This window comes from Vanrija pseudolonga, chromosome 5 (assembly GCF_020906515.1).
Source record: "Vanrija pseudolonga chromosome 5, complete sequence".
Taxonomy (NCBI): domain Eukaryota; kingdom Fungi; phylum Basidiomycota; class Tremellomycetes; order Trichosporonales; family Trichosporonaceae; genus Vanrija; species Vanrija pseudolonga.
In genome coordinates, this window is record NC_085853.1 from 26,047 (window position 1) to 53,910 (window position 27,864).

General features: G+C 62.0%; 9 protein-coding genes and 4 non-coding genes across 13 annotated transcripts; 7 read left to right on the plus strand and 6 right to left on the minus strand.

Moving 5' to 3' along the window:
- Nucleotides 1-114: 114 nt before the first annotated feature.
- Nucleotides 115-8,114, minus strand: ywrD_1 (Glutathione hydrolase-like YwrD proenzyme; the record flags this gene model as incomplete). The annotated part of the gene is made up of 18 exons (XM_062773216.1): nt 115-124; nt 469-768; nt 808-898; nt 938-1,087; nt 1,126-1,258; nt 1,300-1,827; nt 1,863-2,177; nt 2,222-2,382; nt 5,000-5,125; nt 5,192-5,551; nt 5,590-5,709; nt 5,750-5,925; nt 5,969-6,506; nt 6,546-6,784; nt 6,823-7,513; nt 7,561-7,679; nt 7,760-7,906; nt 8,026-8,114. The coding sequence occupies 18 exons, from the start codon at nt 8,112-8,114 to the stop codon at nt 115-117; spliced, it is 4,293 nt and encodes a 1,430-aa protein (XP_062629199.1).
- SPAC513.07_2 (Putative uncharacterized oxidoreductase) lies at nt 3,610-4,951 on the plus strand. The gene is made up of 2 exons (XM_062773215.1): nt 3,610-3,850; nt 3,896-4,951. The coding sequence occupies exons 1-2, from the start codon at nt 3,792-3,794 to the stop codon at nt 4,887-4,889; spliced, it is 1,053 nt and encodes a 350-aa protein (XP_062629200.1). The 5' UTR covers nt 3,610-3,791; the 3' UTR covers nt 4,890-4,951.
- Nucleotides 8,115-9,040: 926 nt separating the features above from the next.
- On the minus strand, nt 9,041-10,494 carry pepB_1 (Penicillopepsin-3; the record flags this gene model as incomplete). Its single annotated transcript, XM_062773217.1, has 3 exons — nt 9,041-9,166; nt 9,206-10,057; nt 10,093-10,494. The coding sequence occupies 3 exons, from the start codon at nt 10,492-10,494 to the stop codon at nt 9,041-9,043; spliced, it is 1,380 nt and encodes a 459-aa protein (XP_062629201.1).
- Nucleotides 10,495-11,697: 1,203 nt separating this feature from the next.
- Nucleotides 11,698-14,458, plus strand: MIMI_R665 (putative protein; the record flags this gene model as incomplete). The annotated part of the gene is made up of 2 exons (XM_062773218.1): nt 11,698-12,593; nt 13,174-14,458. The coding sequence occupies 2 exons, from the start codon at nt 11,698-11,700 to the stop codon at nt 14,456-14,458; spliced, it is 2,181 nt and encodes a 726-aa protein (XP_062629202.1).
- A 183-nt stretch (nt 14,459-14,641) lies between these two features.
- On the plus strand, nt 14,642-14,730 carry LOC62_05G006695. Its single transcript is given in 2 exon segments — nt 14,642-14,677; nt 14,694-14,730. It is a non-coding gene; the product is annotated as a tRNA-Arg (tRNA).
- A 42-nt stretch (nt 14,731-14,772) lies between these two features.
- LOC62_05G006696 lies at nt 14,773-14,875 on the plus strand. The gene is made up of 2 exons: nt 14,773-14,809; nt 14,840-14,875. It is a non-coding gene; the product is annotated as a tRNA-Ala (tRNA).
- A 421-nt stretch (nt 14,876-15,296) lies between these two features.
- On the plus strand, nt 15,297-17,681 carry nahA_1 (Beta-hexosaminidase; the record flags this gene model as incomplete). Its single annotated transcript, XM_062773219.1, has 2 exons — nt 15,297-15,578; nt 15,612-17,681. 2 exons carry the CDS (start codon nt 15,297-15,299, stop codon nt 17,673-17,675), a joined length of 2,346 nt encoding a protein of 781 aa, XP_062629203.1. The 3' UTR covers nt 17,676-17,681.
- A 190-nt stretch (nt 17,682-17,871) lies between these two features.
- DIC1_2 (Mitochondrial dicarboxylate transporter) lies at nt 17,872-19,135 on the plus strand. Its single transcript, XM_062773220.1, has 5 exons — nt 17,872-18,050; nt 18,103-18,417; nt 18,457-18,637; nt 18,692-18,854; nt 18,906-19,135. The coding sequence occupies exons 1-5, from the start codon at nt 17,996-17,998 to the stop codon at nt 19,047-19,049; spliced, it is 858 nt and encodes a 285-aa protein (XP_062629204.1). The 5' UTR covers nt 17,872-17,995; the 3' UTR covers nt 19,050-19,135.
- Nucleotides 19,136-19,483: 348 nt separating this feature from the next.
- Nucleotides 19,484-24,127, minus strand: SPAC32A11.02c_0 (putative protein; the record flags this gene model as incomplete). The annotated part of the gene is made up of 5 exons (XM_062773222.1): nt 19,484-20,315; nt 20,352-23,709; nt 23,748-23,880; nt 24,026-24,048; nt 24,087-24,127. The coding sequence occupies 4 exons, from the start codon at nt 24,125-24,127 to the stop codon at nt 21,183-21,185; spliced, it is 2,724 nt and encodes a 907-aa protein (XP_062629206.1). The 3' UTR covers nt 19,484-20,315; nt 20,352-21,182.
- Nucleotides 19,504-20,965, plus strand: apdF_4 (Aspyridones efflux protein apdF; the record flags this gene model as incomplete). Its single annotated transcript, XM_062773221.1, has 2 exons — nt 19,504-20,318; nt 20,356-20,965. 2 exons carry the CDS (start codon nt 19,504-19,506, stop codon nt 20,963-20,965), a joined length of 1,425 nt encoding a protein of 474 aa, XP_062629205.1.
- An 852-nt stretch (nt 24,128-24,979) lies between the features above and the next one.
- Nucleotides 24,980-26,171, minus strand: LOC62_05G006701 (uncharacterized protein). Its single transcript, XM_062773223.1, has 2 exons — nt 25,809-26,171; nt 24,980-25,761 (listed from the first exon to the last, which is right to left on the minus strand). Exons 1-2 carry the CDS (start codon nt 26,017-26,019, stop codon nt 25,088-25,090), a joined length of 885 nt encoding a protein of 294 aa, XP_062629207.1. The 5' UTR covers nt 26,020-26,171; the 3' UTR covers nt 24,980-25,087.
- A 1,137-nt stretch (nt 26,172-27,308) lies between these two features.
- Nucleotides 27,309-27,410, minus strand: LOC62_05G006702. The gene is made up of 2 exons: nt 27,374-27,410; nt 27,309-27,344 (listed from the first exon to the last, which is right to left on the minus strand). It is a non-coding gene; the product is annotated as a tRNA-Ala (tRNA).
- Nucleotides 27,411-27,432: 22 nt separating this feature from the next.
- LOC62_05G006703 lies at nt 27,433-27,519 on the minus strand. Its single transcript is given in 2 exon segments — nt 27,433-27,469; nt 27,484-27,519. It is a non-coding gene; the product is annotated as a tRNA-Arg (tRNA).
- Between the last annotated feature and the right edge of the window lie 345 nt (nt 27,520-27,864).

The window sequence follows — 27,864 nt, forward strand, 5'->3', positions numbered from 1 at the left end:
GGCCGACAGCGACGTCAGCTGGGAGGGAGGGCGAAGGGCGGTTGTAGCCGGAGAGACGCCGGCGCCTGTGGTGACTGCCCAAGAGTGATCGGCAGAGTGGTGGCGAAGAGCGAGTCAATGCGATCTGCCACCTGATTGAACAATGTCTAGAACACAAGCTACCAGTGGGCAGACTGTAAATGTGTGTGCGTGTGCTAACTGTCGAGAAAGAAGCGGCCAGATCTCGGAGTCTCTTCGGAGGTGTCCAACCGAAAGAGGCGGTTATGATGCTGCTGCGGGAGTGTGGAGTGGGGCAGGGGGCAGTGGCCAGGAGCAAGCAAACCACGGGGGACCACGGGTCACATGACTTTCGCGTGGAGAAGTGGGACACGAGTGGGACCAGGGATACCCAGAGAGATCCTAGGAAACCCTCGACCCTCGGCTTCACATGAGGTCTTTTCTACAATTTAGATCTGGGGCAAAGCACACCCATCACCCCTAAAGTCCGAGCCAGCCGCCCACACAACCTTGCCCGTGCGCTTGTCCACCGTCCGGAGGATCACCTGGCCCTTGCCAAAGAACTGCTGCTCTGGACCCTTGACAAGCTCGAGATCGTGACCAAGCGCACGGAGCTGCGCGATGACTTCTGGGTCGACGCCGTGCTCAATGGCCACTGAGCGATTGTGGAGCGCTTCCTTAGCGTTTTGTCCCCAGAGCCCGGTTCCGCCCACACAGAAGCGCTTGGCATCCAACGAAAGTTGCGGGTCGCGACCGCGGTGTAGCAACGTACTAAGGGCTTATTAGCCGCGGTTGTCGTCGGCTACTTACGTCAGGACTTGGACGTGACCTTGAGGCTGCATCGGGCCGCCCATTACTCCGTACGACATGAAGAGCTCGTTGTCCTTGGTCACCATGGCAGCTGGGAGAGATAAGCTTCGACCCACGGGTAAGCACTCACGGATAATGGTGTGGAAGGGACGCTTGCCGCCCTCGATCACGTTTGGCGAGTTGGGGTCGAGGCTGAACGCCGAGCCGCGAGACTGGAGGGTAAAGCCGCAGCCCTTGGGGACGATGGCCGTGCCGAAGCCGAGATAGTTGCTCATAATGACTGCAGTGTCAGCATCGAAAGACGGGGAAGCAACTCACATGAGATCGCGTTGCCCTCCGAGTCAGCCGCGGTGAGGTAGACAGTGTCGCTGGTAGACAGTGGCTTGCCCTGGTGGTACTTGGCGGTCGCTACCTTGGGGTTGAACAGCTTTGCCCTCTCGCGCAGGTACTCCTGAGACGTGTCAGCCCACCCACTCTGGCCATGGCACCCACCTTTGACAGCAGCTTCTCGACTGGCACCTCGACAAAGTTGGGGTCGGCGACGTAGGCGCCAGCATCGGCGAGCGCAAGCCTGATGGCCTCGATCTCCGCGTGGAACCACTCCGCGCCGCCCTCCTTGACCGTCTCAAGGTCGATCACGCCATCCTCACGCAGCACATCGAGGATGCCGAGCGCGATCAGCGCGGCGAGGCCCTGGCCGTTGGGCGGGCACTCGTACACGCGCAGCTTTTCTGTCGAGTAGGTGTACGAGATGGGCTCGACAAAGTCGGTCGCGTGGTTGGCAAGGTCCTCGAGTGTCATGACGCCGCCGTTCGAGTTGACGGCCTCCACGATGGCCTCGGCAATGCGACCCTTGTAGAACGCGTCCTTGCCCTTTGCACCGAGCTCGCGCAGCGTGCGCCCGAGGTCGGGGTTGGAAAAGTACTGCCCCGGCTTGGGGGCCTTGCCGTCAATGAGGAACGGGTAGCCGGGGCCATACTTTTCCGCGACCTTCTGGAGCCAGTCCTCGAACAGGTTCCACTGGGGGTCAGCGCGTGCCTAACACCCAAACCCACCTCGTAGCTAGCCATCTGGTGCACACCGAATCCATCCTCGGCGAGCTGAATAGCCGGGGCCAGCACCTCGGCGAGGGTCAGCTTGCCGCTGCCAAATGTCGCGTGGATGTCGACCAGCGCCGCCGCTGCGCCGGGCACGGTGGCCGCATGCGCGCTAGTGTAGGGGATCAGGTCGCCTGTGATCCCTGCGCCGCGCACGACCTCGAGGTTGAGCGCTGCGGGGCTGCGACCCGAGCCGTTGACGGCACGCACGCGCTTCTGCTTGGCATCCCAGAAGAGGGCGAAAGCGTCGCCGCCAATGCCAGTGTTGCATGGCTGGGCATCATCAGCATGCGCTGCCGAGCTGCCGTCGGACATACCTCGACGACGTTCAGAGCCGCCGCAGTCGCGACGGCCGCGTCCGCAGCGTTGCCGCCCTGTCGGAGGATCGACAGACCCGCTTCCGACGCCAAGACCTGCGAGCTGCAGACGACGCCTTTGGTGCTGAAGACGGTAGACCGGCGGGAGCCCGTCTCGTATGCTGTGTAGTCGGTGACGGGGGGCATTTGTGAGCAGGCCTGTGTATGCCAGGTGAGGAGTTAGGACGAGCAGTGGGTTGAGACAGGTGCATCTGCATCACTTGGCGTGTGTGCGTGCTCGTTCGTGTCGAGTCGAGGCTCAGTGACACGGGTGAGATGCTAAAGCCGGCCAAGACCGCTCACAACCTTGGCACCAATAACCGGGTCACTGACCAGCTCGACTACAGTAGGTCGACTGGCCAGTGGGGTGCGTGCTTGGTTACCGAATTGCCGAGCATTGCAGCATTCTGTATTGTCTGACCTACAGTAAGCTGGCGCCGCCGCGACCGGATCATGCCATCCGTCATCAGCGAGATCCATGTCTTTTTCCATTGCGACACAAGTCGACGATATCCACAAGACCTGGCGATTCTCGGATCCGTATCTAGCTCGTGGTCAGCATGTCAGCGATTGCGCGTCTCTGTTCCTCCACCCGTCCACTGGCCACTTGAAGATCAAACACGGGTGCGCGTGGCTAAAGGTACCTACCAGCGATCCAGTGATCCCACTGTACGCTGAGTAAGCCGAGTCGGCAGAGGCGTCCTCCACTCCTCGGGATCGTCGGTGCGCGGCCGCGGTCCCTGGAGGATGTAGGAGCGAGCCTGTGATAACTCTTCTGTTTCTCCTTGGCGATTACAAAGATACCAGCTAACACCGAGCTGTGACTCACTCCAGCCAGGGCCACAGCCCTGCTCGCCCTTCGGCAAGCCGCACTCTTGCGCTGTGAAATGCCGACCTGACTTTACGACTTCTCAAATTCTCATCTCAATGCGAGGGCGCTCGGCAAGTGGCCGCACCTAATTGCCCTCTCACACATCGACCAAGCCGCAAGTGCGCGTCAGGCATTGGGTGGTCATTGGTAGTCGCCCCTCCGTCCACTCGAATCCTAACTACGACGGCTGGCTGTTTGCAAATCTGAAACCATCAACGCTGATCCATTTTGTGGCATCTCACTTACGGTGCGGTACGGTGCGCGACACGATAGGCAAAAACATTCCAGGTATGACGAGCCACTGGTTGGGAGTTGGAGCTCACTGCCGTGTCTCACCATGACCAAGACCAAGACCATGACCAAGATCCGAGCTAGAGCGTGGGCAGTAGAGCGTCATGGTCTTTGGCCGCCTCCACATTCCACCTCCACTCGAGTCTTTCGACGTGCTTCGAGTTGTTGTTGCTGATCAACACGAACACAAGAAGGGCGTGGGAAGTCGTTACTGATCATGGTGGGCGCAGGCATCAATGCTGCTGGTGCTGGCACTGCACAACATCATGCAGGCGCCCTCGAAGAGATAAAAGGCGGCCACATCATCGCCCTCTCGTCTCCATCCCATCTCCTCAACCTCCCTCACTACAACAAGTCCTCCCAAGCACAATGCCCGCCCTCAACTCTGGCCTCATCCTCATCACCGGTGCATCTGGCTACATCGGCACGTGAGTCGCCGGCGAGAACCAAAGGAACAAAACTGACCCACCCAGCTACACCGTCGAGGTCGCCCTCAAGGCCGGCTATGCCGTTCGCCTCGCCGTCCGCTCTGCCGACAAGGGCGAGTACCTCAAGACGCGCTTCGCGGAGTACAAGGACCTCGTCTCCTACACCATCGTCAAGGACATGGACGCCAAGGGCGCATACGACGAGGCTGTGGCCGGCATCGACGGCGTCATCCACCTCGCCTCGCCCGTCGACCTCGGCTTCGCAGGCCTCGCCTCCGACATGATCGCCGAGGCCGTCACTGGCGTTGACAATCTCCTCAAGGCGCTTGCTTCCACCTCGACCAAGCGTGTCGTCCTTCTCTCGTCTGTCGTCTCGGTCGGTCCCGCCATGCGCCCCGTGGAGGAGCAGGGCACCAAGAAGGTCGTGTACACCGAGGCCCAGTGGAACGACGCCAACGTCGCCGAGGCGCTCAAGCTCGAGGCCGCCGCCCCTGGCCACATCAAGTACGCTGCGTCCAAGAACGAGGCCGAGCGCGAGTTCTGGAAGTGGATCAAGGCGAACCACCCTGCCTTTGACGGTGTGGCCATCCTCCCGGCGTTCAACTTTGGCCCGCCCACCCAGTACGGCCTCGGCATCCCCGAGAGCGTCAGCATCATCACCCCGTGGCTCAAGCCTGGCGCCGATGCCTCGACGCTCAACTTTGAGTTTGCCGGCATGGTCGACGTCCGCGATGTCGCTTACGCTACCGTCAAGGCCCTCTCGACCCCCGAGGCGGGCGGTGAGCGCTACATTCTCTCGGCTCACACTCTGTTCAACAACGACCTCGCCATTGGCGCGACCTCCGACGAGGCAAACGCTGCTGGTCTCACCCGCGGCAACACGGACCCTGCTTTCCGTGCCGAGCTCGACTCGAAGGCCATCATTTACGACGGCTCCAAGGCTGAGAAGGCGTTCGGCTTCAAGTACCGTGGCAAGGACGAGACGATCGCCGAGACCGTCAAGACCATCCACAAGAACCGTGCCGGTGCTCCCCTCTAATGGAGTGTGCCCGCGCGCTCTGAGGTAGCCGAACAGAATAATGTCCATACATGACCATGCAGCAGTAACGTTACAAGTACAATCTAGACTCTACACTTACGCCTACTGACCGGTGTTGTAGCGAGATATGAGATCCGCCGCTGGGTCGTCCATCCACACTTGAGGCGCTGCCGGGAACCAGTTGGACATGTCGCCGTCAAGCGCACTCGTATCCACAGGAAGCATTCCGAGAGGGTCTGCAATGTCAGCGACTATTCGCGATGCCTCAACTCTACCTCGATCCCAAACAGCTCGATTCTCACCATCTGGTGCAGGGAACCAGTCTGAGAGGTTGAAATCCACTTCGGGCCACGGCACGTTCTCGGGGATGACAGTGGCAGCGCGGCCGGCGTCGGTCGCGTCGATGGACGCGCGGGTCATGGAAAGCGAGGCCGTCGCCATCGGGTTGCCAGGCTGGATCGGGTCGTTCCATGGGAACGGGTTGAAGCCGGGGAACTCGGAAATTCCTGAACCCGGGGTACCAGGGCGAGGCTTGGGTGGTGGGGCAAGATCTGTAGGCTGCCGGGCCGCCTCCTCGGTCAATGTCGTGTGAGGCAGGATGCCTTGTTCACGCGCCTTGATGAGCGTGCGGCGGAGGCCGTCGGCAAAGGGCTGAACCGGGTCTGGATTATCAGTATCTGCCATTCAGTCTGTAGCTCACAATATGGCAGCTTAATAAGCAGGCGGTCGATATCCAGGCTGACCTGGTACAGATCGACGACGCCTGGCAGGAGCTCAACCATTCGGATGAGGTACCGTGCCGTTGCAACAATGCCGACATCTGTGGAATGTCAGCGACGCGTCGACGTACGACGACTCACGGAAGTTGTGGTTTCCAAATTCCGAGTCCTTCTCGAGCTGCTTGTTTGACACTGTAGAGATGAGATAGGCGCCAGAGCGAACAGCGGCGGCAATCCACTGCTGACGCTCGTGCGAGAGGAGATGGACATCGGGCTGCTTGTGCACTCCGTACCAGGCCGGGGCATTGGTAAACATACTGGAGGGGTGAGCGATGCCCTACCGGCGCTTGCGTCACTTACATGGCATAAGCCCGCTGGTTCGTAAGCTCCATCATCAAGAAATGGTCGGCCGAGAGCCCCATGCGGTGGTAATACTCGATCCAGTAGTCGTACAGATCGTTGATGCCCTGGTTGGCGCTGCGCAGCATATCGTCCATCTCGGCCTGGTCGAGGGTGGCAATCGACTCGTATGGCCTGAACGCGCCTTCGCGGACTTCGTGGATCTCGACCGAGATGACAAGGCGCGAGTCGTAGATGGTCGAGAGGGGGTGGTCGAGCAGTCCACGAGAGTACGCCGTTCGCCGGCGGTGAGGCGATGGGAACAGAATGGGGAGCGCGTGGTTGTACGACATCTCATAGGTCTGCTTGACCAGCGCAAGCCACAGTCGTGCTCCAACCACGAGTGGGCGCTGACGCTCTAGCATGTGGTTGGGGTTCTGGCTGTCGGTGCGGATCTTGTGCAGGTACGGCAGGCAGCGGTATAGGCGCATGTCGACGGCGAGAGCCATGGCATGGCAACAGATACGCCATGCATGCTGGCCCCATGCAATCATGAGGACTGGGCATGTTAGCAAGGGCCGGTGCGGATGTGACCTACTCAATCCCTGCAGCGTCTCAAGCGTGGCGATGGGCTCGAACAATGTCGCCTTGGCCATCTTCTCAGCTTCCTCCCTGCACTTGTTGGAGAGCTCGGAGGGAGGGCCAGCACTCTCACGCGCGCGGAGAGCAACCATGATGATGACGGTGATGCAGAATGGCGAGCGGCGGCGGACGTGCTCCCATGTGTCCTCACGGGGGTCGAAGATGGGCATGAACGGGTGGGCGTACTTGAAGAACCTAGAGTGTCAGCACGCACCCGGGCACCGTCGTCTCACTCATGGAACAGCGCCTTGCCCTCCTCTTCGGTGCAGAGGCCCATTCGTACCGGGTCAAAGTCGTGGCGTAGAGGATCGCCCTTCTCACGGATAGGCAGCGGAGCCCAGTCCTCGGCCCCCTCACCGTCGACGTCGTCCTCTTCGTCGACATGCGCCTCGCCGTCGACTCGGCGCCGCTTGGCGAGCCTGTTACGGCTCACATCGCGCACAATGCTGTGGCTCGGCCGCCTGGCACGACGAGGGATGGTCGCGGGGTCGTGCTGCTCGGCAATAAGACATAGTTCCTCCTCCCTTCTCGTGATCTCGCGGAATGGCTCGTTGACCATTGCGCTCTGGAGTGGGTCATCGTGATCCTCGTACGTGGGAGACGATGTACGGGGGACTGCAGGTGCCGACGCCCCCCTCTGCATCGACGGATGAGGGCTCGATGTGCCCGGGCCGCGTGCATCACCAGTCGAGTTGGGCCGAGGGAGAGGCATGTTGTCCATGCTCTGCGACTGGTTCGCCATGCCCGGCCTCGCGGCGGCAGACGGCACCGGCTCGGCGAGCCCATCCCCCTGCCAGCGAGTGTAATGTGAGTCGTGGGTGCCTGGCGTGTTGGTTTGTGACAGCGACTGTCCACGAGGAAGCGGCGGTCGCAAGGGATGGTGGGCGGTAGACGACGACGCCGAGCCATGCTGGTGGTGCCGTGCTGGGGTTGTGAGCAGACGCCGGTGGGACAAGGTCGCAGCAACTTACCCAGTGAAGGCGACGCCGTGTCGGATGGCGTCTGCGGCGCCAGACGCAGCAGCGCAGACGAAATGTCCTCCAGCTTGCTGTAGATGCCGGAGACGTGCCCTTCAAGAGACTCGAGGCGGCTGTACCGACGTCAGCAGGTCCCGACGCCGACGGGCATCCCGCGCCAGTCTTGGTTCGGCCCGTGGCCCTAGACACGCACTGCTTGGTCGCCTCGTTCTCCTCGTACACTGCCCTCGGGACGGGGGGCACGGCGAACCGACACTGAAGCTTCATGTGCCGACACCTTTTGCATGGGGGGTTCTCCTTGTCGATACAGCGGATCTTCATCTTGCGACAGGCATCCTGTCTGAGGTTAGCTGGCTGCTTTACACCAAGCCGAAGGGGGCACGCACGCAAGCACCTGGACACCATTAGCATTGACCCGGACATGCAACACAGTGACACCCACGAGAAGGCGGTTCCAACCGCGATCCATCTTCGGCGGTGACAAAGTCGTAAACGACCTGGTCGTCGTAGCTGTCGCTCCGGTTGAGCGGCTTGTTATTGGGGAGCATTACGCCGGTGCGCCGAGGCCGCGATAATGATTCGCTCTAGTCTATAGTCTATCGTGTTCGACGAGGACAACTTGATGAGATGGGAGATGTATAGATAGTGTAAGCGAGGGCTGTAATGGAGTGGAGACGGGCCGGTCAGTCGGCCAGGGGAGACAGTCAGGTCGGTCGAGGTCAGGTGGGTGCTTGGCGAAGGGAGGGAGGGGCAGTTTTGACGGCCTTGACCGGCAATCCTATTGCTGCCACCCCCAAACCTGGGCGTGCCAATATCCAGATACGCATGCATCCACGACAATCTGCCTGCTCAGTGTGCCCGCGCAACGCCCATGAGCACGGCGACTCCGCAGGAGCAACGACTTGTTGACAGAGGCTTCAAATTTGCCAGTCGTCGGGTCGTCGGCAGGAAAAACACAACAAAATGTGGGGTAGCGGCAATGGCACATAGCAACGTGCCTCACCCTCTCTGTCAACAGCTCAACCCTCCGCCGTCCACGTTTGCAGCGACCTCGCCTCGGCTTCGGTAGGTTTTTGAGACACCCGAACGCGCGGTGCACCTCACACGACGATAAAATGTCGTTCTCGGCCTTCATCAGTGCACGTCGGTGACGAGGCTGGCATGACTTTGTTATGTATGCAGACAGAGTCCATCAGGGATGTCTGCCTCCGAACTCGCTTAACGCGGCTGTACGACGGTCTACCTCCACTTTACAACAGTCCCGCTGAGTCGGCGCGACGCCGGTGGGGGGTGGACTCCTCCACCTAGTATGCGGCGGAAGAGCGGGTCTCGGAACTACGGCGCCGGCTGGCCCCAACATCCAGCCTGCTCGGCCACATTGCTCCGCCTACTTCACTTCACTTCATTCATTCTTAATCCTTGCTTGTTTACTGCTGTACTAGCCTCTAACGTCTTTGCTTGTTTACTCACTCCCCTAGTCACGGACCACAGTGCTGCCTGCAACGTTCGACGAGCCAGTGTCGCCCGGCGCCGGCGTCAGGTTCTGCGTCGGCTGGATCTTGGGCACGAGGCCGAAGCGGACGTTGCCCTGGTCCCAAATCTGACGCGTCAGCATGTTGCCTCTAACGCCTAAACTCACCGCGTAGACCGACTTGAGGAACGCGTCGCCAAGAATGTCGAACGGGTTGCTGCCGCGCGACTGGATGGCGCCGTACCAGTGCGTGCTGTCGGCGAGCGCGAACACGAGGTCCTCGGGCTGGATGACAAACTGGTTGTCGCCAACAGCGACACTGAACGTGGGCAGCTGCTGCGCCGCGACAGTGGTCGGGATGAGGTATCCCTGCTGGTTGGCGTCGTACTTGGCACCCGGGATCTGTGCGTAGAGCGCCTTGACGACCGTGTCGGACAGGAGGGCGAGGGTGGTGCCGGTGTCGGCGATGGCAGTGTTGCCCGACAGAGGGATGCTCTTGCCGTTGATGACGGCCGACGTGGACGGGAACTGCCAGAAGCCGCCGGTGTTGTCAATCGGCGTCCAGGCGATCGCCTTGGCGGACGCGGTCACAAGGGACTGATCGACCCAGCCAAATGTGTAAAAGCTCTGGGCGCCGGCGTCGCGGTCGCTGTAGAAGGCCGACGTGAAGAGCTGGGCGTTGGCCGGGAGGGCGCCCTGTGAGATGAGGTTGGCCACAGGCGTGAGCTGCTGCTTGGGCTTGACGGTGTTGATGCTCGGCCAAGCGAGGCCAAGCAAGCCGTCGCCAGACCCAGACGCGAACTGAGCGGAGAGCTTCTGCGCCAGCTCGATTGCCTGGTTCTTGACCTGCAGACCACCGAGGTTGACCACGTCCGTGCCGACGTTGCCCGAGGCGCTCGACTTGTCGCCGTACGTGATCGACCAGGTGTAACCGCTCAAAGCCTGCCACGTGGACGACTTGGTGGTGTCGAAGTTGTTGTGGCTCTTCTGCGTGGCGGCCGGGAGCTCGGTGGAAAACACCTGGGCGTAAGCGGTGGTCGCAAGAGGCTACTTACCCAGAGGTCATACGAGCCAGTGTCAAAGTCCAGGGAGAGCGTCTGGCTAGGCGTACCGATGGGAACGTTGACAAGATACATCGAGTCGTTCTGGATATCCTCGGCAGCCACAGGGACGTTGCCCGTCGGCGTCTTCTTGACGAGACTGTGCGTCTCAGCGAGGCGAGCGCGCCCGCCGATGCGCACTGCGCCGCCGGCAAGGCCGCGCTGCTCGAGGTGCTTGAGCTCCTCGAAGCCGTAAGGGCCCGGCTGGGTCGGCTCAAAGCCAAAGCGGCGCAGCACGTGGAGGTACGACTTGCGACCGTCCTTCTTGTAGTGCTTGTTGCGGATGAGGGGGAGCTTCTTGAGACCAAGGCTCTCCTTGATCTGCGTCTGGGTGGCGAAGAAGGCTTGCTCGGACATGGTGAGTGTGAATGGAGATGGTGGCAGTGAGGTACGACGATATGACGAGGGGTCAACACGTCGCCACCACCTCTTATAGTTGCCGCAGCCTCCGGCCACCGCCTTCTCTCCCTCCCCCAACGATCACGCCTCGCTAGAGATGATGACTACACACGTGCTGTGCGTCCTCGTGGTGCTCGTGTCGGTGGTGTCAGTTGCGACGTGTGTGTGACTAGGCAACTGAAGCTAGAGTTAGAGCGGGTTGCGTCATTGTGCTCGAACGCGGAGGTAGGCTCTCGGCCCGTGAGCTGCCGTGCGATCCGTAGAGGTGTCGCTCGTCAATGAAACGGGAGGGTTGGGACCTCTTCAGGCTGGTCTGGTACAGAGCCGGACGCTTCCAACCGAGCTGCGCGCGCCCGTCAGAGGTGTCATTGAACTCTAAGCTTGTTCCTAGTGCGGATCGGGTGGTATTTATGGCAGAATGGCACGAGGTAGCTCGCAGTGACTAGACGGCGCAGCCGACTTGTATGCAGCCCAGTCCTCCTCGTCGCACCTCCGTCGGACTCGAAATGGAAGCGCAGCTGGAACGCCGGCTGGAAGGCGGCAGCGCCGAATGGAACGTCCAAGGTTGTGCGTGCCCTTGGGGGGGGGAGTCGTAGGGATCATCGTGGGAGTCAAGTCAGTCGCGCGGGTCGGAAGGACGGCCTCACCTCGACACAGCGGCCAGCCATTCAGACTCTCTTCCCAACGATTCCAGGCTCAGACCCGCACTGCGAGCGCACGACGATACACCCCCACGACGCGAAGTGGGCACCGTGCCGTTGCCGTGGGAATCAGGGCCTGCTGTGGTCGTAAGTCTTCGAACGCGACGAGTATATAGGAGGTCATGCCGAGGGCGGGTGTTTGATGGTGGATGACTCGACTACTTGTACCCCAACACATCTTGGCGGCCACTGCATCGCCCTCGATGCAATGTCTGCTATACTCACCAACCGGGACAGCGAGTAACGCGCTTGCGAGTCTGGGATGGCTACCTGTTCAGAGCACAAACTGCAACTCGTCATACCTGTGGTGGATCGACCACACGACTCGAGGTCGGCTCCGGCCCCTGCAATCTCGAGTTATCAACCTATGTCACCGATGTCTACAAGACTCACAGGCTAACCGTGCTCACATCCGACAGTCTAGACTCTAACCAACCTCAAGCAAGACAACGACAACCCAATGCCCAGACCAGCTGCCACTGCCAACTCGCAACGCTCGCGCAACCAAGAGGTGTCGACCGAAAACGAGGCCATCATCGTCAGAGGGGGTTACACCCACCCAGTCGCTGGGCGCGTCGACCTCGCCTCTGCAGTCAAGGCGGCCTGCGACGGCGTAGTGAGCTACGACCCCACGGCCACCGCGAGGCTCCTCCGCGATGCTGCGCAAGCCGCGCGCCCATTCAAGACGCTCATCGAGGTGACCCCCGAGACGTCGACCGAGGCACACGAGCGCCTCGCGCTCCAAGAAAACGCTCCTTCCATCGCCGTCCTCAACTTTGCCTCGGCGCGTAACCCAGGCGGCGGGTATCTCGGCGGTGCGCGCGCTCAAGAAGAAGACATCTGTCGCCACTCGGCGCTGTACACGACGCTCACGACGCCAGCCGCGGCAGACTACTACGCGTGCCACAACAAGAGCAGCGACAGGCGCTACTCGCACCGCGTCATCTGGAGCCCAGACGTGCCAGTGTATCGCGACTGCACCGGCGCGCTCCTGGCAGCTCCGTACGCCGTGAGCTTCCTCACATCGCCCGCGCCCAACGCTGGGGCGGTCCGGCGGGACCCGGCCATGTTCGCGACGGTGCCCGGCCTGCTGAGGGAGCGCGCGGCGCGCGTACTCGCCGTCGCTGCTGCACATGGCGTGCGCACCCTCGTCCTTGGCGCGTGGGGCTGTGGCGTGTTTCAGAACCGGCCGGAGGACACGGCGAGGGCGTTCGCCGACCTCGTCAATATCGGCGGCGACTTTTACGGCGTGTTTGAGCGCATCGTGTTCGCCGTGTACGACAATAGCAAGAGCCAGGAGACGCTCACTGCGTTCAGAGTAGAGTTTGGAGTCGGATCCAAGAACTACTCGTCACGGTAGGGGGAGGTGGCTATGCATGCATTGCAATGAGGGTGCCGGCGGTGCTCATTGCCGCGCATTGCCCATCCGATGACCGCGGGACGAGTCGAGATTGACTCGGATTCTTGGCGGGTCGGAAGCGGGACGCTGCACGCACAACACTTCTTAAAGCAACTCGAGCCACCTCGTCTCTTTTGTCTCTTCAACTCATCACCATCAAGGACATCAAAGCATCATGAACCACGAGTACTAGCACCTGCAGTCCGGCGACGATGAGGCAATGCCGTCGTCGGACTCGACCGCCCTCAACACCACCGATGTCAACACATGCCTGGACGTTCTGCTCAAGGCGGCGACGCTCCCGCACGACCACCCTCACGCAAAGGCCCTCCGCGCGGCGTGTGGACGGTTGCTCAAGCCGCCCAAGTCCAGCGCGAGGGCGAGGAAGCGGGCTCGCCGGGACAGCGCAACGTCAGCGGCGTCCAGCGCGACGACCGCGACGACCGCGACGAGCACCGTCTCGGCGGCAACTGCCGATGTCAAGACAGCTGCCCCTCGCGCCGACACACCGCCGTGTCCTTCGTCTGACTTGAAGAGTGCCGAGGACCAAGCGACAATCGACGCCACCGTTACCGGCTCGCGTCTCGACGACGAGACGGCGGGCCTTACTGGTCAAGCGGGAACACTGCACCGTGCGCGCAAGTGCTACGTCTGCAAAGCCCGCTACAAGTCGGTGCACTTCTTCTACTACGCCCTGTGCCCGGAGTGCGCAGAGCTCAACTACGCCAAGCGCAACCCTGTCACCGACCTGCGTGGTCGCCGCGCGCTGGTGACCGGCGGCCGCGCCAAGATCGGCATGTACGTCGTGCTCTGGCTTCTGCGCAACGGCGCCCATGTGACGCTCACCACGCGCTTCCCGGCCGACGCGGTGCGCCGCTTCGCGACCTTTGACGACGCGACCGGGTGGACCGACCGCCTCGAGATTGTGGGGATCGACCTGCGCGACCCGCGCCAGGTACTGCGTCTCGCTGAGCGTGTCGCCGCTGCTGGACTCGACATTCTGATCAACAATGCCGCGCAGACGATCCGGCGGTCCGCGGAGGCGTACGCCCCGCTGCTGCGCGCTGAGGCGGAGGGACTCCCGGCTGGCGAGAACCAACCGAAGGTACACATCCTTGAGCGATTCAGTGCGCCGGTGCCGTGCGGAACTCGTGCGCTGCCTCTGCCCCAGGCAGCCGAGCACCTCACCGTGGCCGACGTCGCAGTGCGAGCCGAGTCCACTGCTTCCTCAGCCCTCGCTACCATCGCCGACCGCAACATCTCTCAGGCGCTCACGCCCAACTCGAATCCCTCCAACACCGCTCGGATCGATGCTGGCGGCCTCCTCCCCGACCTCGGGCACACGAACACGTGGTCCAACACCGTCGGGTCCATCCCAGCGCTCGAGATCCTCGAGGTGTCGCTGTGCAACGCGACTGCGCCGATGCTTCTGATCAACGCGCTCCGCCCGGCACTCGCGGCAAGCCCCCACGCCCGGACGTACATTGTCAATGTGTCGGCTGCCGAGGGGCAGTTTGCTCACTACAAGACGCCGGGCCACGCGCACACCAACATGCAGAAGGCGGGCCTGAACATGATCACCCGGACCGCCGCAGACGAGATGTTCGCAACCGACGGGATCCTCATGACGTCGGTCGACACGGGGTGGGTCACCGACGAGCGGCCGTGGGATGCCAAGCTGGAGGCGTGGGGGCAGGGATTCCGTTGCCCTCTGGATCTGGTGGACGGGGCTGCCCGGATCTATGACCCCATCGTTAGGGGCGAGGAGGGGGAGGACGTGTACGGTGTCTTGCTGAAGGACTACCGCGTGGTCGAGTGGTAAATCGCCACGAGAGTGTGTATAGCAGAGCCCATCCACTCAGAGATATGCAACGAGATCAGGTACCCTTGTGCATCGACAGTTAGACCAGCCTCACGGCCCTTGACGCACCGCTGATGGGCAGCCGGTGCGAGGTGGCGCCCGCTCGCACCCTCAAGCCCCAACCCCACCCTCGACAAACACCAAGGTCGCGTGGCCCAATGGCAAGGCGTATGACTACGACCTCGAAGAGGAGTATATCATGAGATTGCGGGTTCGATCCCCGTCGTGGCCTACGCCGACGCCGAGACATACTCGGAGTCGGAGTACACATTCCCGGGCGTGTAGCTCAGTTGGTAGAGCGTGTCATTAGCACGAGTACTGCGGTACTACTACCCTACCTACTTGACAAGGTCTTTGGTTCGATTCCTAACTCGTCCAGCTTTTGCAGGTGCCAGCGCCGGCGAGCAACCTTTTGGCTACGACCGCTCAGCCTCTCCGTTGCCTCCTTGGTGGTCGTCGCGGTGTGGTGGGCCGGCGGCCACGGTTGCTGACACCACAGCCAAGGCCCCGACGCACTGAACGCCCCCCGACCCTCTTCGCCGACCGCTGTGCCGTAGTCCACCACTTTACCGGGCTATGCCGCCCCTCCCCACGCGCTTCGAGGCGCGCATCGACTGGTATCCAGCTTATCAGCCGTCTTGGCACGCAGAAACCGGCGAGCGCACCGGCCCATGGCCCGAAGAAACCTGCTCCCCCACTCTGTCCCCCACCCAGCTCCCCCACCCGGCGGCGCGACTCCACTTCCGGGCTCTACATCTACATGGTGCTTGCACTCTTGGCTACTCACAACCAACTCACCATGCCCAGCCTCAGCGCCCAACACGCCGCAGCAGGCCGCGTGCGCTTCTACCGCGGCGCGTCGGTCGACGGGCGCGTAGTCGACGTTGCCGTCGAAGGGCGCCGCATCGTCGCCGTCAACGAGCAGTTTGATCCCCAGCACGCGCCGGAAGGCGCCGTCTGGGTCGAGGCCAAGGGCAAAGTGCTTGCCCCGGGACTCATCGACTTGGTACCTGCGTCTGAAGACGGAGTGGCGCGCGGAGTGACCACGACCGTCGAGGTCGTCCCAGCGTCTGAGCTCAAGGTGGGTTGCGACGCGGGAAGGAGCTGACGGAAGGAACGCACAGCGAAGGGCAACGTCGCGACTCTCGTCTCAGTGGCCGAACTGACAGCCGAAGCGCTGGAGAAGGCGCTCGACTGGGGTGTGTACGGTGTCCATATCGCACAAGGCGACGACGCAGCTGCCATTGATCCGCTGGCCCGTATCATCGCCGAACGCAGGGGGTACCTCTCTGCCGACGTCGACGAGCCAACAGCCGCATCGTTGATCAAGCTCGCCGAACAGACGGGATGTGCTCTCCTCCTCCTCAACTCCACCCCTGACATCTCGACACAGGCGGACGCGGCAAGAGAGCGCGGGGTACGCGTCCACGTCTGGCAGGGCATCTCCCCAGAGCAAACAAGCGCCGCGGCACGCCTCCTCGGCCTCGACGTGGCTTCTGAACCTCGCGGCGTCATCCGTCCCGGAGCGATCGCCGACCTCATCCTCTTCGACGGCGACAATGTCGTCGAGGTGCTCGTAGCCGGGGCTGTGTCTTGTGCTGGCAGCCAGCTCCGCCTTGCGCCGCCGGCACACCGCGCCGTCGTTCCGGCTGTCAACTTTGAGATCGACGCGTCCGGCAGTGTCAGGCTTGACGGCCTCCGGGTCGACGACGCAGCAGTGGGCGGCGCACAGGAGATCCTTGGAGAGTCACGTACCGACGGCGTTGTCGTTCGCACCATCGTCGAAGGCGCGCTCCCGACCGAAGGCTTCAAGCTTACCATCGACGGCTCAGGCGTCACGATCGTCGGCGGTTCGGACGAGGGCCTCTTCCGCGGCCTGATGGTCCTCGACCAAATACGTGACCCGCATAACCCCTCCCTCCCAGTGCCATACGGCACGTGGTCCTCGTCCCCGGCACACAAGTGGCGCGGGCTCATGCTCGACGTTGCGCGGCATTTCCGCCCGGTGGACGACGTGTGCCGCTACATCGACCTCATGGTGCGGCATGGCCTAAACACACTGCACCTGCACCTGACAGACGACCAGGGATGGCGGTACGAAGTGCCCGGGTGGCCGTTGCTCACGACTGTCGGCGGCACAAGGTCGAGCACGCAGCTCGGCCACGGGCCACAGTCGACCGTCGAGCCTGGGCTCCACGAGGGCTGGTACACCACCGCGGACCTAAAGACCATTGTCGCGCACGCCGCCGCGCGCTTCGTGACCGTCGTCCCCGAGGTCGAGTTCCCGGGCCACGTGCAGGCTGCGCTCGCCGCGTACCCTTCCCTCGCCAACAGCGACGTGCCAGGCGGTGCTCCCACCGAGCCATGGCCCCGCTTCGGGCTCAACCCGCACACCATCAACCTGGAAGAGTCGACGCTAGACTTCTGCCGCACGGCCATCGACACCCTCGTCGACATCTTCCCCTCCCAGCTCATCGGTATCGGCGGCGACGAAGTCCCGTCTGTCGAGTGGGCGGCCTCGCCCCGTGCCCTGGCTCGCATGGCTGAGCTCGGCATCGCCAGCCCCAAGCAAATCCAGCCGTGGATCACAGCTCAGCTCTGCGCGCACGTCACGTCGCGGGGACGGAAACCGTACGCGTGGGACGAGGTCCTCGCCGGCCCCGTGCCATCAGACATGGTGATCGCAGCGTGGCGTGGGCCGGTCGCCTCCCGCGTCGCGCTCGAACGCGGGTTGCAGTGCGTCGCGTGCCCCGACATGGAGGTGTACCTCGACTACAGGCAGAGCGAGAGCCTCGAGGAGCCCGTTCCCGTCGGGCCCCCACTCACACTGCAAGAGACGTACGGGTTCAAGGTGCCCGCTGGGTGTGTGGGCGGACAGGCCAACGTGTGGACCGAACACCTGCGTACGCGTGACCAGGTCGACTTTGCCATGTTCCCGCGCCTGAGTGCCATCGCTGAGCGGCTGTGGGCCGGCGGCGAGCCGCGCGACTATGCCGACTTTGAGAGCCGACTGGAGACTCATTTGAGGCGCCTGCAGGCCTGGGGAGTCAAGTTTAGGCCGCTGGACGGGCCCACGCCGGAGCAGCGCAAGCCTGGTGTCCCTGGTGCCCCTCGGACCAAGGAGTTTAGAATCAAGGCGGTGGAGGAGATGGTGAGGGAGCTGGTTGAGCGGGAGTGACATGGGTCAATAGCATGCATTCTGGTCGCATAGGCACGCATATCGTACACATGTATGTTTGTGGCATTGATCGGCATGATCGCTGCCATGTTTTCATGGAGGACGACGACGATGGATCGACTGCCGCGGCGGGATATCCCCCGCTCGCTCTTATCGGCAAAGTCGGCCGCCGACCAGGGCTTTGCAAACTGGCACACTCGCTTGTTGTCCGAGTCACAAAGAAGCATCAAGGACGACGACCTACGCAAAGACAACAACACCCCCTCCTGTTGCTTGTTTACAACGCCCACCACGAACACACACGCACATACACACACTCCATGGGGGACCGCCCGCCGACCCAGCGGCCAAGGGCAAGTCCACCATGGTTGGGAGGTACGGATGACACTGTTGTGCTCGCGTGACCTTGTGCTAACCTCACCGCCAGGCGCTGCAGCCATGATGGCGGCGGTCTTCACGCATCCGATCGACCAGACCAAGATCCGATCACAAGTACAGTACCCCCGCCAGACGATGGTTGCGACCGCACGCAACACGGTCGCGTCGAGCGGCGTGCTGGGGCTGTGGGCTGGCTTGAGCGGGTCCCTCCTCCGGCAGGGGACGTACGGCGCCGCGCGGTTCGGGCTGTACAACTGGCTCAAGGATCGCGCGTTGGCACGAGGAGAGCGGCTCTCAGCGGAGCAGATGGTGCTCAATGGCGCTGCTGCTGGCGCTGTCGCCGGCGTGATTGGCGCGCCAGCTGGTGAGTGGGTGCAATGGGCAAGCGCTGACACCCCCGCAGAACTCGTCATGGTCCGTCTGTCGTCGGACGGCATCAAGCCCGAGGCCAAGAGATTACACTACCGCAACGCGATCGACGGGCTGTACAAGATTGCCCGCAACGAGGGTTTCACGCACATCTTCCGCGGGTGGGGCATGGCGTCTCTGCGGAGCGTACTGCTGAATGCGAGCCAACTGACTTGGTGAGTCGAGGCCGAGCAAGAGACGCCGACTTTGCCTGACAGCCCGCCTCCCAGCTACGACGTGATCAAGGCGCGTCTCCTCCGCACGCCGTACTTCACCGACAGCATTCCACTCCACCTGCTCACGGCGACACTCGGCGGGACGATCAGCATCACGATCTGCGCGCCGGTCGACATGGTCAAGTCGCGCCTGCAGAGCTCGACCAATCCCCGGACGGTAGGTCTGGCGTCGTTCGTTAGCGCCGTGCATTGCTGACAAGTTGCCCAGACCGCCATGTCCATCCTCACGTCGTCGATTCGGCACGAGGGCCTGCGCGTCCTGTTCCGCGGTTGGCTGCCCGCGTGGTTGAGGATGGTGCCCAACACCTGCCTGACCTTCGTCTTCTTCGAGCAGCTGAAGCGGGTGTTTTAGACCCAAAGCCAGCTCGAGAGCATCTTAGACACCACCAGTACACTTGTATATTTGTCGACTAGACTAGCATGCAGCATGACAGCAAAGGAGGCAGGCGCGTTGCGGACAATGGCCGTCGTGACCTGTAAACATCAGGGCCTACTCCCCCGCTCATGTCCACCGCGGCGTCGACTGCAGGGTACAACGAGCCACGCGCCCCGGCCACCCGGCGCCGCCCCGGTCGATAATGTGCGACACGCATCGCCAAGAACGCCGCGATCCACAAGGACACTGTCTCAAACGCACGAGCCAGCCTCGCAGCTTACTCATCACGTGCCGGGCCGGGTCTCAACTGTTGTCGACTCAAAAATGACGTCGCGGGTGGGTACTTCGGCCTTGTCGGGGGCTTCACGAGGCTTCTAGGTATCCAAGCGAGAAGAAAAATGTCGGCGACACTCACTCCTACCCACACACCATGGCCAGCAGCAACCCCCCAGTGGACGCGACCAAGGCCCCGCTCGACATGCCGAAGGCGGCGGCCGACGCAGACATCGAGCTGAACACGCTGAACCGTACACCGACGGCCTCAACCGCCAGGCTGAACAACCCCGGTGGAGCTGGCGCTGGCGCTGGCGATACCGCACCCGAGACCACCGACCCGCACGAGGCGTCGCGCGCGCTCGACGCCTCAGCGCCAGATGGCGGGCTGCACGCGTGGGCCATGGTCGGCTGCTGCTCGATGCTCGGGTTCTGGTTCGTCGGTGTGACCTACAGCTGGGGCGTGTTGCAGACGACGTTGGTGGAGCGGCACCTCGCGCCGGCGTCGACGCTGGCGTTTGTCGGCTCCATCGCCGTCTCAATGCTCAGCTTCATGGCCATCCTCAACTCGCGTATCCTCACGTCGCTGGGCGCGCGCAAGATGGCCATCATCGGCACGTTCTTCATGTCCTTCTCGCAGATCTTTGCGAGCTTCACGACACGGAACGTCGGAGGCCTGTTCGTCACCGCCGGCGTGATGATGGGGCTCGGCGTGGGCTTCTGCTTCATGGTGATCAGCATCACGCCCGCGCAGTACTTTACCACCAAGCGCGGGACGGCCGTGGGGATCGTGTACGCGGCCGGTGGGCTCGGCGGCGCGGTCATCTCGCTCGCGCTCGAGGCAGGCGTCCGCAACATCGGCCTCGAGTGGACGTTCCGCCTTGTGGGCCTGCTCATCCTCGTTACCTGCCTCCCGGCGGCATGGTATGTCAAGGAGCGTACCACGGTCGTGCGCAAGGAGTTTGTGGACTGGTAAGCACTCTTGTCGCCGCACTGTGCTCACACCCAGGTCCCTTTTCCGCAACCTCGACTTCCTCGTACTCTTCGCCTCTGGCGCACTCGCCACCTTCCCGCTCTTCGTGCCCCCCTTCTTCCTTCCGCTGTACGCCCAGTCGATGCACCTGAGCGGTACCACTGGCGCGGCCTTGGTATGCGTGTTCAACTTCTCGTCTGCCATCGGGCGCATCCTCACAGGCTTCCTGTCTGACCGGCTGCTCGGACCGCTCAACACGCTCTTCGCCGTGCTCTTCGTCACCTGCCTCTCACTGCTGGTCCTATGGCCTAGCTCAGTGTCCCTCGCCCCACTTATCATCTTTGTGCTCGTCAACGGCGCAAGCAGCGGCGGCTTCTTCGCCATCATGCCCACCGTCGTCAACAACGTCATGGGCTCGCAGCGCATGACTGTTGCCTTCGGCATGATCGTCACGGGCTGGGGCGGAGGGTACCTCATGGGTGCGCCAATTGCCGGATACTTGCTCGCTGCGTATGGCGGCGAAGCGCGAGGCATTGCGGCGTACCGCCCAGCCGTGTTCTGGGCTGGAGGGATGGCTGCGGGTGCCGCGCTCCTCGTCGCCTTCCTGCGCTGGCGTAAGAGTCCTCACTTGATGATCAACATGTAGTCGTAGGTATAGTTGATAGGCATACTCGTGCATAGGCATATCTTCTTACAGGCTCCATTCATGTTCGAATCGAACTCGACTAGCTTCTCTCGACTAACTGTTAACTACATGTACGTAGACTTAGATGGGGCGCCACTCCTTAGGCGACAGGGGCCTTCTTCGGCGCGACGCTACCGTCGGCTGTACGACGGTATGCGTCATCACCCTGCCCAGAGACTTAGGGAGTGATGGAGAACGCGGGCGAGCGCCATGCCTGTCCCGAATGCGCCTTCTTCTCCGCGACGTCAATCTTCTCGACAAGCGAGTGCTTGGGGTCCTGTACGAGATCGGGCAGGACCGACTCCTCCTTCTTAGCAACCAGGTGGAAGCCACCACCAGCTGCAGCGCCGTCGTTGACGTTGGCATGCACGCCGGCCGCGTTGGCCTTGACGTCGACTGCATCGGCAGCCTTCTCGGCCTCGGCCTTCTTGCGCTGGTACAGCTTCTTGATAGCCTCGGTGCGCGTCACATCGTCGTCGTTCTTGCTCTCGTCGAGCGCGGCGCGGATCTGCACCAGCTCCTCGTCGACGTACTCCAGACCCGAGCGAATACCCGCCTCGATGCCCTTCGCGATGGCCTTCTTGATCGCGCCGGTGGCCACGACCTTGATAAACTTGTACAGCAGGTCGTGCTTGGCGTCGCGGATCTTGAAGCTCAGCTCGTCGATCGACGTCTTGACCGAGCGGACCTTGAACACCGTGTCCTTCCTGTTCTCGATCGTCTCGATCTCAATGTCCACCGAGATACCGTTGCGGGCAAGGACCACGTCGGCGATACCGCTGTCGCTCATCCTCGGGAAGCCCTTCTTCTTGCGGAACGCAAACCGGAGGTTGCGGATATCCGCCTGGATCTGGGAGAGGCCGATGCGGAAGCGGTGGTGCGACTTGTCCTTGATCGAGTTGAATGGCGAGAAGCTAAAGTAGTTGTGGTTCTCGATCGTGACAATGTTGGGGAACAGGTTGGGGCCAGAGAGGACGAGGTTCTCGATAACGAGGTCGATCTTCTCGTCAGTGTACTCGGCACGCGGGATGGGGAAGTATCCAACGTGGCTGATGATGGCAGGCAGGATCTGGTGACGAATGTCGTTCCACAGGTGCGGCTTGAGAGCGAGCTTGCCGTCCTTGTCGTAAGCAATGTCCTTGGTGAGGCGCTTCCAGTCGTCGGCAAACTGGCGGTTGAGCGGGTCCTCGTGGAAGCCCTTGGTGAAAGTGACAATGCTGTTCCACAGTTGGTCCCAGTTGTCCTTGTACTTGCCCGTCTCGAAGAATGCGCGGGCGCGCTTCTCGAGCTGGCGGCCCTCCTCGGCTGCTTCGTCTTCCATCACGTAGCCGGGCTCGAGCAGCACGTTGTTGACGTACTGGTCGACGTCCTGCCAGAACTTCTTGAGCTCAGGGTCGTTCTTGGCGTCGACGTAGAGGTTGTCGATGGCCTTGCGCGTAGGCTCGATGCTGTTGCCGTTCGCGAAGCGCTCGAGAACCGTGGCAAACTTGCTGAACACGCTCTTAACCGGCGCGCCCGTCGCGTCAGAGTGCTGGACCTCGTTCTTGATGTCGCGCTCGGCACGTGCCTCGTACTTGTGCCCCGCCTCGAGCAGCCACGACATGGCATCGTTGTAGTCCTGGTGCTGCTGCACCTCGTAGAGCACCTTCTTGAGGCGGTAAATGAACTGCTCTTTGCGCTCCTCGGGGAACTCGTCGTCGATAATGTCCTTGGCGTCGCTCTTAAAGTGTTCGAACTGACGCTGAGCCTTCTCGCGCTCCTCGGCAGGCACGGCGTTGTTGAACTTGTCCTTGAGCCCACCGCGGCTGTTGACCGCGTCGTCGGCGGCATTCGCGGCGCCGTCGCGGCGCACCCGGGTGTCGGCCTCGTTGGCGGCCGCGCGCGCCTGACCCTCGACCTGGCGCGCTCCATCGGCGAGCTCGCCAGACGACGGCAAGCTCTTGTGGTACGGCACGCTGCTGTCCTTCACGCCCTGTGTACCCGAGCCGGTGTAGCCTGCTTGCGTGGGACCACCCTGGGCATACTGCTGCGCCGCATCCTCGACCTTGGCCTTCTCCTGGCGGTAGGCGTCGGCGACCTGGCCGGCAGACGACGTATGGCCTTCACCATCGCGGACGTGTGCGTCCCGGAGGTGGTCCTTGGGGTTGTAGCTGACCTTGCCGCCATCGGGGAGGTTGACATCGAGGTGCGGTGTCTCGTTCAGACCCGTCTTGGTGCCATCTGGGGCGATCCATGTGTTCTTCTCCGCCGCCTTGTCGACGTTGGCCATCTCGTCCTTTGATGGGCGGGCGGCATCCGCGGCCTTGGTGGCGGCGTTGGCGAAGAGGTCACGGCCGAGCAGGCCAAGGTCCTTGAGGAGCTTGCGCACCTCGCCGTTGGTCGCAAAGAGAGTGAAGAGAACACGGAGGTGCTTGCCTGCCTCGTCGGCATCCGACTTGAGCTCCTTCTTCTCGGCCTTGCGCTTGGCAGCACCCTTTGTGTCGGGGTGCAGGTCAAGGTTGCCGAGGTCCTCCGACTCCCAGATCGCCTCCTGGACCAGCTCGTCCGAGTTGTTGCGCTTCACCATCTCCAGCATTGTGCCGATGATGTCGCGAACATCCGAGATGAGCTCCTGGCCGTCTTCTGACAGCTTGTTGACGTCGACAAACGAGTGGCCCTTGGCATACTGCAGTGCCGACTCGATCTGCTTGTTGTCGGGAAGCTTGCTGCGCCCGTTAGCTCTCAACTCGTAGCTGGTGCTCACCCATCGCGGAAGGCTTCGATGACGCCAAAGAAGTCGACTTTGCGGTTAATGTCTGCCTCGAGTTCGCGTTTGTCCGTGCGGACATTCACGGACCCGGACGTCGGGTGTGCGCTGATCTCGCTGTGTGTTTGCACTGAACGGGCTGTCAGTTCATTCCCAACTGGGGACTGGGAGGGACGGTGCAAAGAGGTAGCCAGACTCTCGCTGTGGCAGGAGACGCCCCGGGCACCCCCACCACCAGCGCCGAGTGAATGCCCTCCTCTCCGCCACACACTCACTTGTGTGTTTCCTATCAGTTTCACTACGTCCCTCAGAAGTGTGTCTCTGAGCAATATGGACAAAAGCGGTTGTTGGGGATGAAGGTACGACGAAGCGAGCATCTTAAATCCAGCGGGGGTGTGACCGCCGACCCGTGGGGACTGTTGCAGCTGTCGCTATGCGTCGTGCTCGAGAGTGCGTACAGTGTAGAACAGAGCCAAGCTGGCGATACGCAACGTGTGGGAGCAGAGGTGTTTGCTGGAGTCGTCCATGATGTCATTCCTGGCAACCTTGCAAGCGACGTCATGAAACTCGTACAAACCCCTCCGGCAACCCCTCCCTCTCTCGAGCTGCCCAACGTACACAACAAGTCTGAACCAAAGCACGCCTCCCTCGCTCATCATCCCTGGACATTCCTTGACCACTAAGGTGGACCAGCAGAGGATCAGAGGACACCTTGTGCCTCGACTGCGCACAAGTGACCCGCTCCACAGTGGGCAGCACCCAAGGCAGTACCAAGGTCATTTCGATCCCGGTCAGCCGCTCCACGCCTTGGCACTCCGACACACCGCTGCGTGCTCGGTGCTTGCCGAAGACATGCCGAGCCATGGCCCCGCTCAGCCGCAGTGAAGCTTCGGCGTGGTGACGTATCGTCGGACCATGAGGTGGTGCACCGGCGATGACGCGTTGGATACTTAGTGTGGACCATGGGCTAGCATCCTTCGGCCGCGGCGTGGCTGCCCTACGTAGTGCTGCTCCGCGTGGTCCGGATTACCCGGGGCTACAAGGGGGCCATCCTTAAAGCTGACAGCAACCTTTGACTCTGAAGCCACCTTGTCACGGCTTCGAATGGTGAGTTGGAGCCAGACGGTCGGGCATTCAGATCAAGCGCCGATGGCCGGTGGTCCACAAGGACAACCTCCTGCAGCATGGTACAAGGAGTCCACACCCTCCCCTACCACTGGCTGACTGCCTCTTGACTGACATCTCTCATTCATTTCTGGTGCTATTGAGCCCGGTGGACGTCTATGGATCGATCCGTTTCGTGATTATTAAGTGAGCCTCACACCCCGAGGTCGTGCCTAGACACGAACCTCCTTGAGGTCCTGAGTGGAGGAAGTCTGCGACTGGGTGTTGCGAAGAGCAAGGGGGTCGCGCTTGCCAAAGTGAACACGGCCAACAGCGTAGAGGGCGGCGAGGACAGCGGCAACGGCGGCAAGAGTGACACCGGCGCCGATACCACCGCCAGCGGCAGCGGAGAGGCCATCCTTGCTGGTGGAAGAAGACGACGCCGAGGCGCCGCCCGAAGACGAGCCACCGTTGACGTTGGACGAGGTGTTGATGTTGGGGTCATCCTTGTGGGGGTTGGTGCCCTGGGTGCCGACCTCGAACGCGTTGAGCTTCATGCTGTCGTCCGAGGAGGCGACATTGAGGGTCGACGTGTAGTTGCCGCAGACGTACTCGGACTGGGCCTTGAAGCCGGCCGTCTCGACAAGCGACACATCGGCACAGTGGTAGTTGTAGCCCTTCTCGCCGTCCAGCTGGTAGATGAGAAGCAGGGTGGCGTCGTCTCCCGCCTTGAAGCCCATCTGGCCAAAGTCGGGGCCCTTGGTGCAGAAGTGGCCGGCACCAATGTTGGTGATGGTCTGGGTGTAGGACGAGAAGGCGTGGAAGCGAGTGGGGTCCGAGTCCTTGGTGTAGAGGATGTTGAGGTTGTCAATGTTGGTCTTCTGCGAGAGGGCAACGTCACCGCCGCCTGAGTGTGTGAGCGAGGCATCATCCAACACTGCCGATGCCACTTACTCAGAGGGAAGGGGGTACGCTTGCCAACGGGGACACCACCGCAAGGAGCCTCCTTGGCCTTCGAGGCAATGAAGCCACGCGAGGCGGGGAAAGCAAAGCTGACAGGCGATCCCTTGCCGTCAAAGTCCATGATGGAGGCACGGGGCTCGATGGCAACAGCGGAAGCGACCGAGGCGCCGGCAGCGAGGGTGGCAAGAGTCTGGAAGAGCATGGCGGTGAGGAGGCAGGTATCGGCGGGCAGACGAGACGAGAGGGGTAGAGTGAGAGGTACTGCATATGTCTCCCCTCTTTATGGGCGCAAAGACAGCTGCCCAGGCGAGCCGACCACGGCCGTGAGCAGATGCCAAGCCAATGTCGACTGGCAACAGGACCTAGCAGAGGAATTCCGACCGCCCGAGCCAAGTGAATGGCTGGCTGCGGAAGGCTTTGTGGCGAGGTCCACCTCGCCGAGGTGAGCGGGTGCGTCGCATCGGTCGCCTGCCGACGCGGGGGGATACAGTCATTGAGAAGACGCATCTCGAGGCTTGGCATTGCCGGTGACGAGAAAACGCCGAGATGGGAGCTGCGGACGTGCAGAGGGCCATCCGCAACCTGGCGCAGCAGCAGCAGCAGCAGCACGCGATCAAATGGCTGACGTCGACGGCTGCTGAAGCCAAGCGGGGTGAGTGCTTGACTCGGTGACGCTTTCGGCCGCCAACCATCGCGGTGCGGAGGACATCAATCTCGGAGCCGCACGGTGCGCTCGCGCGGGGTGAGGGATCACACCCTGCGAGCTGTGGTCCTCGCCCCGACCCTCGAATGCACGGAGACCCGATGCATAGATGCTCCACATGCATACCTTCAGACTGCAGTGGTCCTGGCATGCTTGCTGAAGAGAAAGAAACGACGACTTGACTGATAGTCTTGGCACAAACGTTATCGGCCGAGCACGGCAGCTTATCAGATAAAATGGGGGGCGGATTTGCACCGACATGGCACGGCCGAAACAAGGAGGCCAAGGACATGACGCGCAGCACGACGCCGAGTCACCAGCAAGCGCTCCGAGCGGGTTCGGAGGTCGGTGAGGGTGCGGGTGTACGCATGCATGTGGTGACACGGCTGCGCTTGTCGCAGTACCGAGGTTGTTATGCTTGTTGGGAGGAAACGCGATCCGCAATAGCGCAGAGGGATGCAATGTGCCGAGGTGGGATTGGCTCCGCGAACAGCCGCCGAGGTTGGCACCCTCCTTTGACCTCCATCGATCCAGTGTGGCACCTCCCGCACATGCTCATACTTGTCGGCCGGGAGAAAGCCAAGCAGATGGGGAACTTGGGGTGAGTCAGTGGCGGTCAGGAAGTGCGGCGGCCACCGTTCCGAACCCTTTCGCAAGTCAGCGCTGTCTTCTGTCGTCTTTTCCTCAATGTCTCGAGGCATAGCATTCCTTCAGAGCGCATGTCTACAACCAACGTCCACACTCTCCAGCCGCAAAACGCTGACAGGAATCGTAGCCCTGACAAAAGCTGGACGAGTTAGGAATCGAACCAAAGACCTTGTCAAGTAGGTAGTTGACATACGCAGATGTCCCGTGCTAATGACACGCTCTACCAACTGAGCTACACGCCCGGAGAAGTCGATGCTACGCATCTAGGCCACGACGGGGATCGAACCCGCAATCTCATGATTACTGCTCTACGAGTCGTAGTCATACGCCTTGCCATTGGGCCACGCGACCATGTCGAAGAGGTGGGTTGGAAGATTTTAAGCGGTGTGAGGTGCGAGCGGGTGCGAGCGGGTGTGGCTGACCCTGGGTGTCCGCTAGCAATGCACGCATGCAGCCTTCCGCTAATGAGAGCTCTCTAACCCCCAAGCAGCAGCCGTGCAGCTTGTTTATGCAACAAGCACGCTTGTTCGCGTCTCGGTTCGGTGGTTTCACTCCCTGTCGGCTCTGTGGTTTCACTCATCCTCTCGGCTCTGCGGCCTCCAGCTCCCCCAAACCAGTTCAACGGCAACGTCAGCCGATTCGTGTTTGGACCAAGGGTGCGACCTCTCCCCATTGTCCGGCCCATGCCGTGCACTC

Excerpts from the sequence above, each read along its gene's own strand:
- LOC62_05G006701 (XM_062773223.1), bottom strand. The coding sequence starts at position 26,019 with ATGCTCTTCCAGACTCTTGCCACCCTCGCTGCCGGCGCCTCGGTCGCT. Across the intron at positions 25,762-25,808 it reads GCGTACCCCCTTCCCTCTGA|GCGGCGGTGACGTTGCCCTC; the intron begins GTAAGTGGCATC and ends TCACACACTCAG.
- DIC1_2 (XM_062773220.1), top strand. The coding sequence starts at position 17,996 with ATGGGGGACCGCCCGCCGACCCAGCGGCCAAGGGCAAGTCCACCATGG. Across the intron at positions 18,418-18,456 it reads CGTGATTGGCGCGCCAGCTG|AACTCGTCATGGTCCGTCTG; the intron begins GTGAGTGGGTGC and ends ACACCCCCGCAG. Across the intron at positions 18,855-18,905 it reads GCTCGACCAATCCCCGGACG|ACCGCCATGTCCATCCTCAC; the intron begins GTAGGTCTGGCG and ends CAAGTTGCCCAG.
- SPAC513.07_2 (XM_062773215.1), top strand. The coding sequence starts at position 3,792 with ATGCCCGCCCTCAACTCTGGCCTCATCCTCATCACCGGTGCATCTGGC. Across the intron at positions 3,851-3,895 it reads GCATCTGGCTACATCGGCAC|CTACACCGTCGAGGTCGCCC; the intron begins GTGAGTCGCCGG and ends TGACCCACCCAG.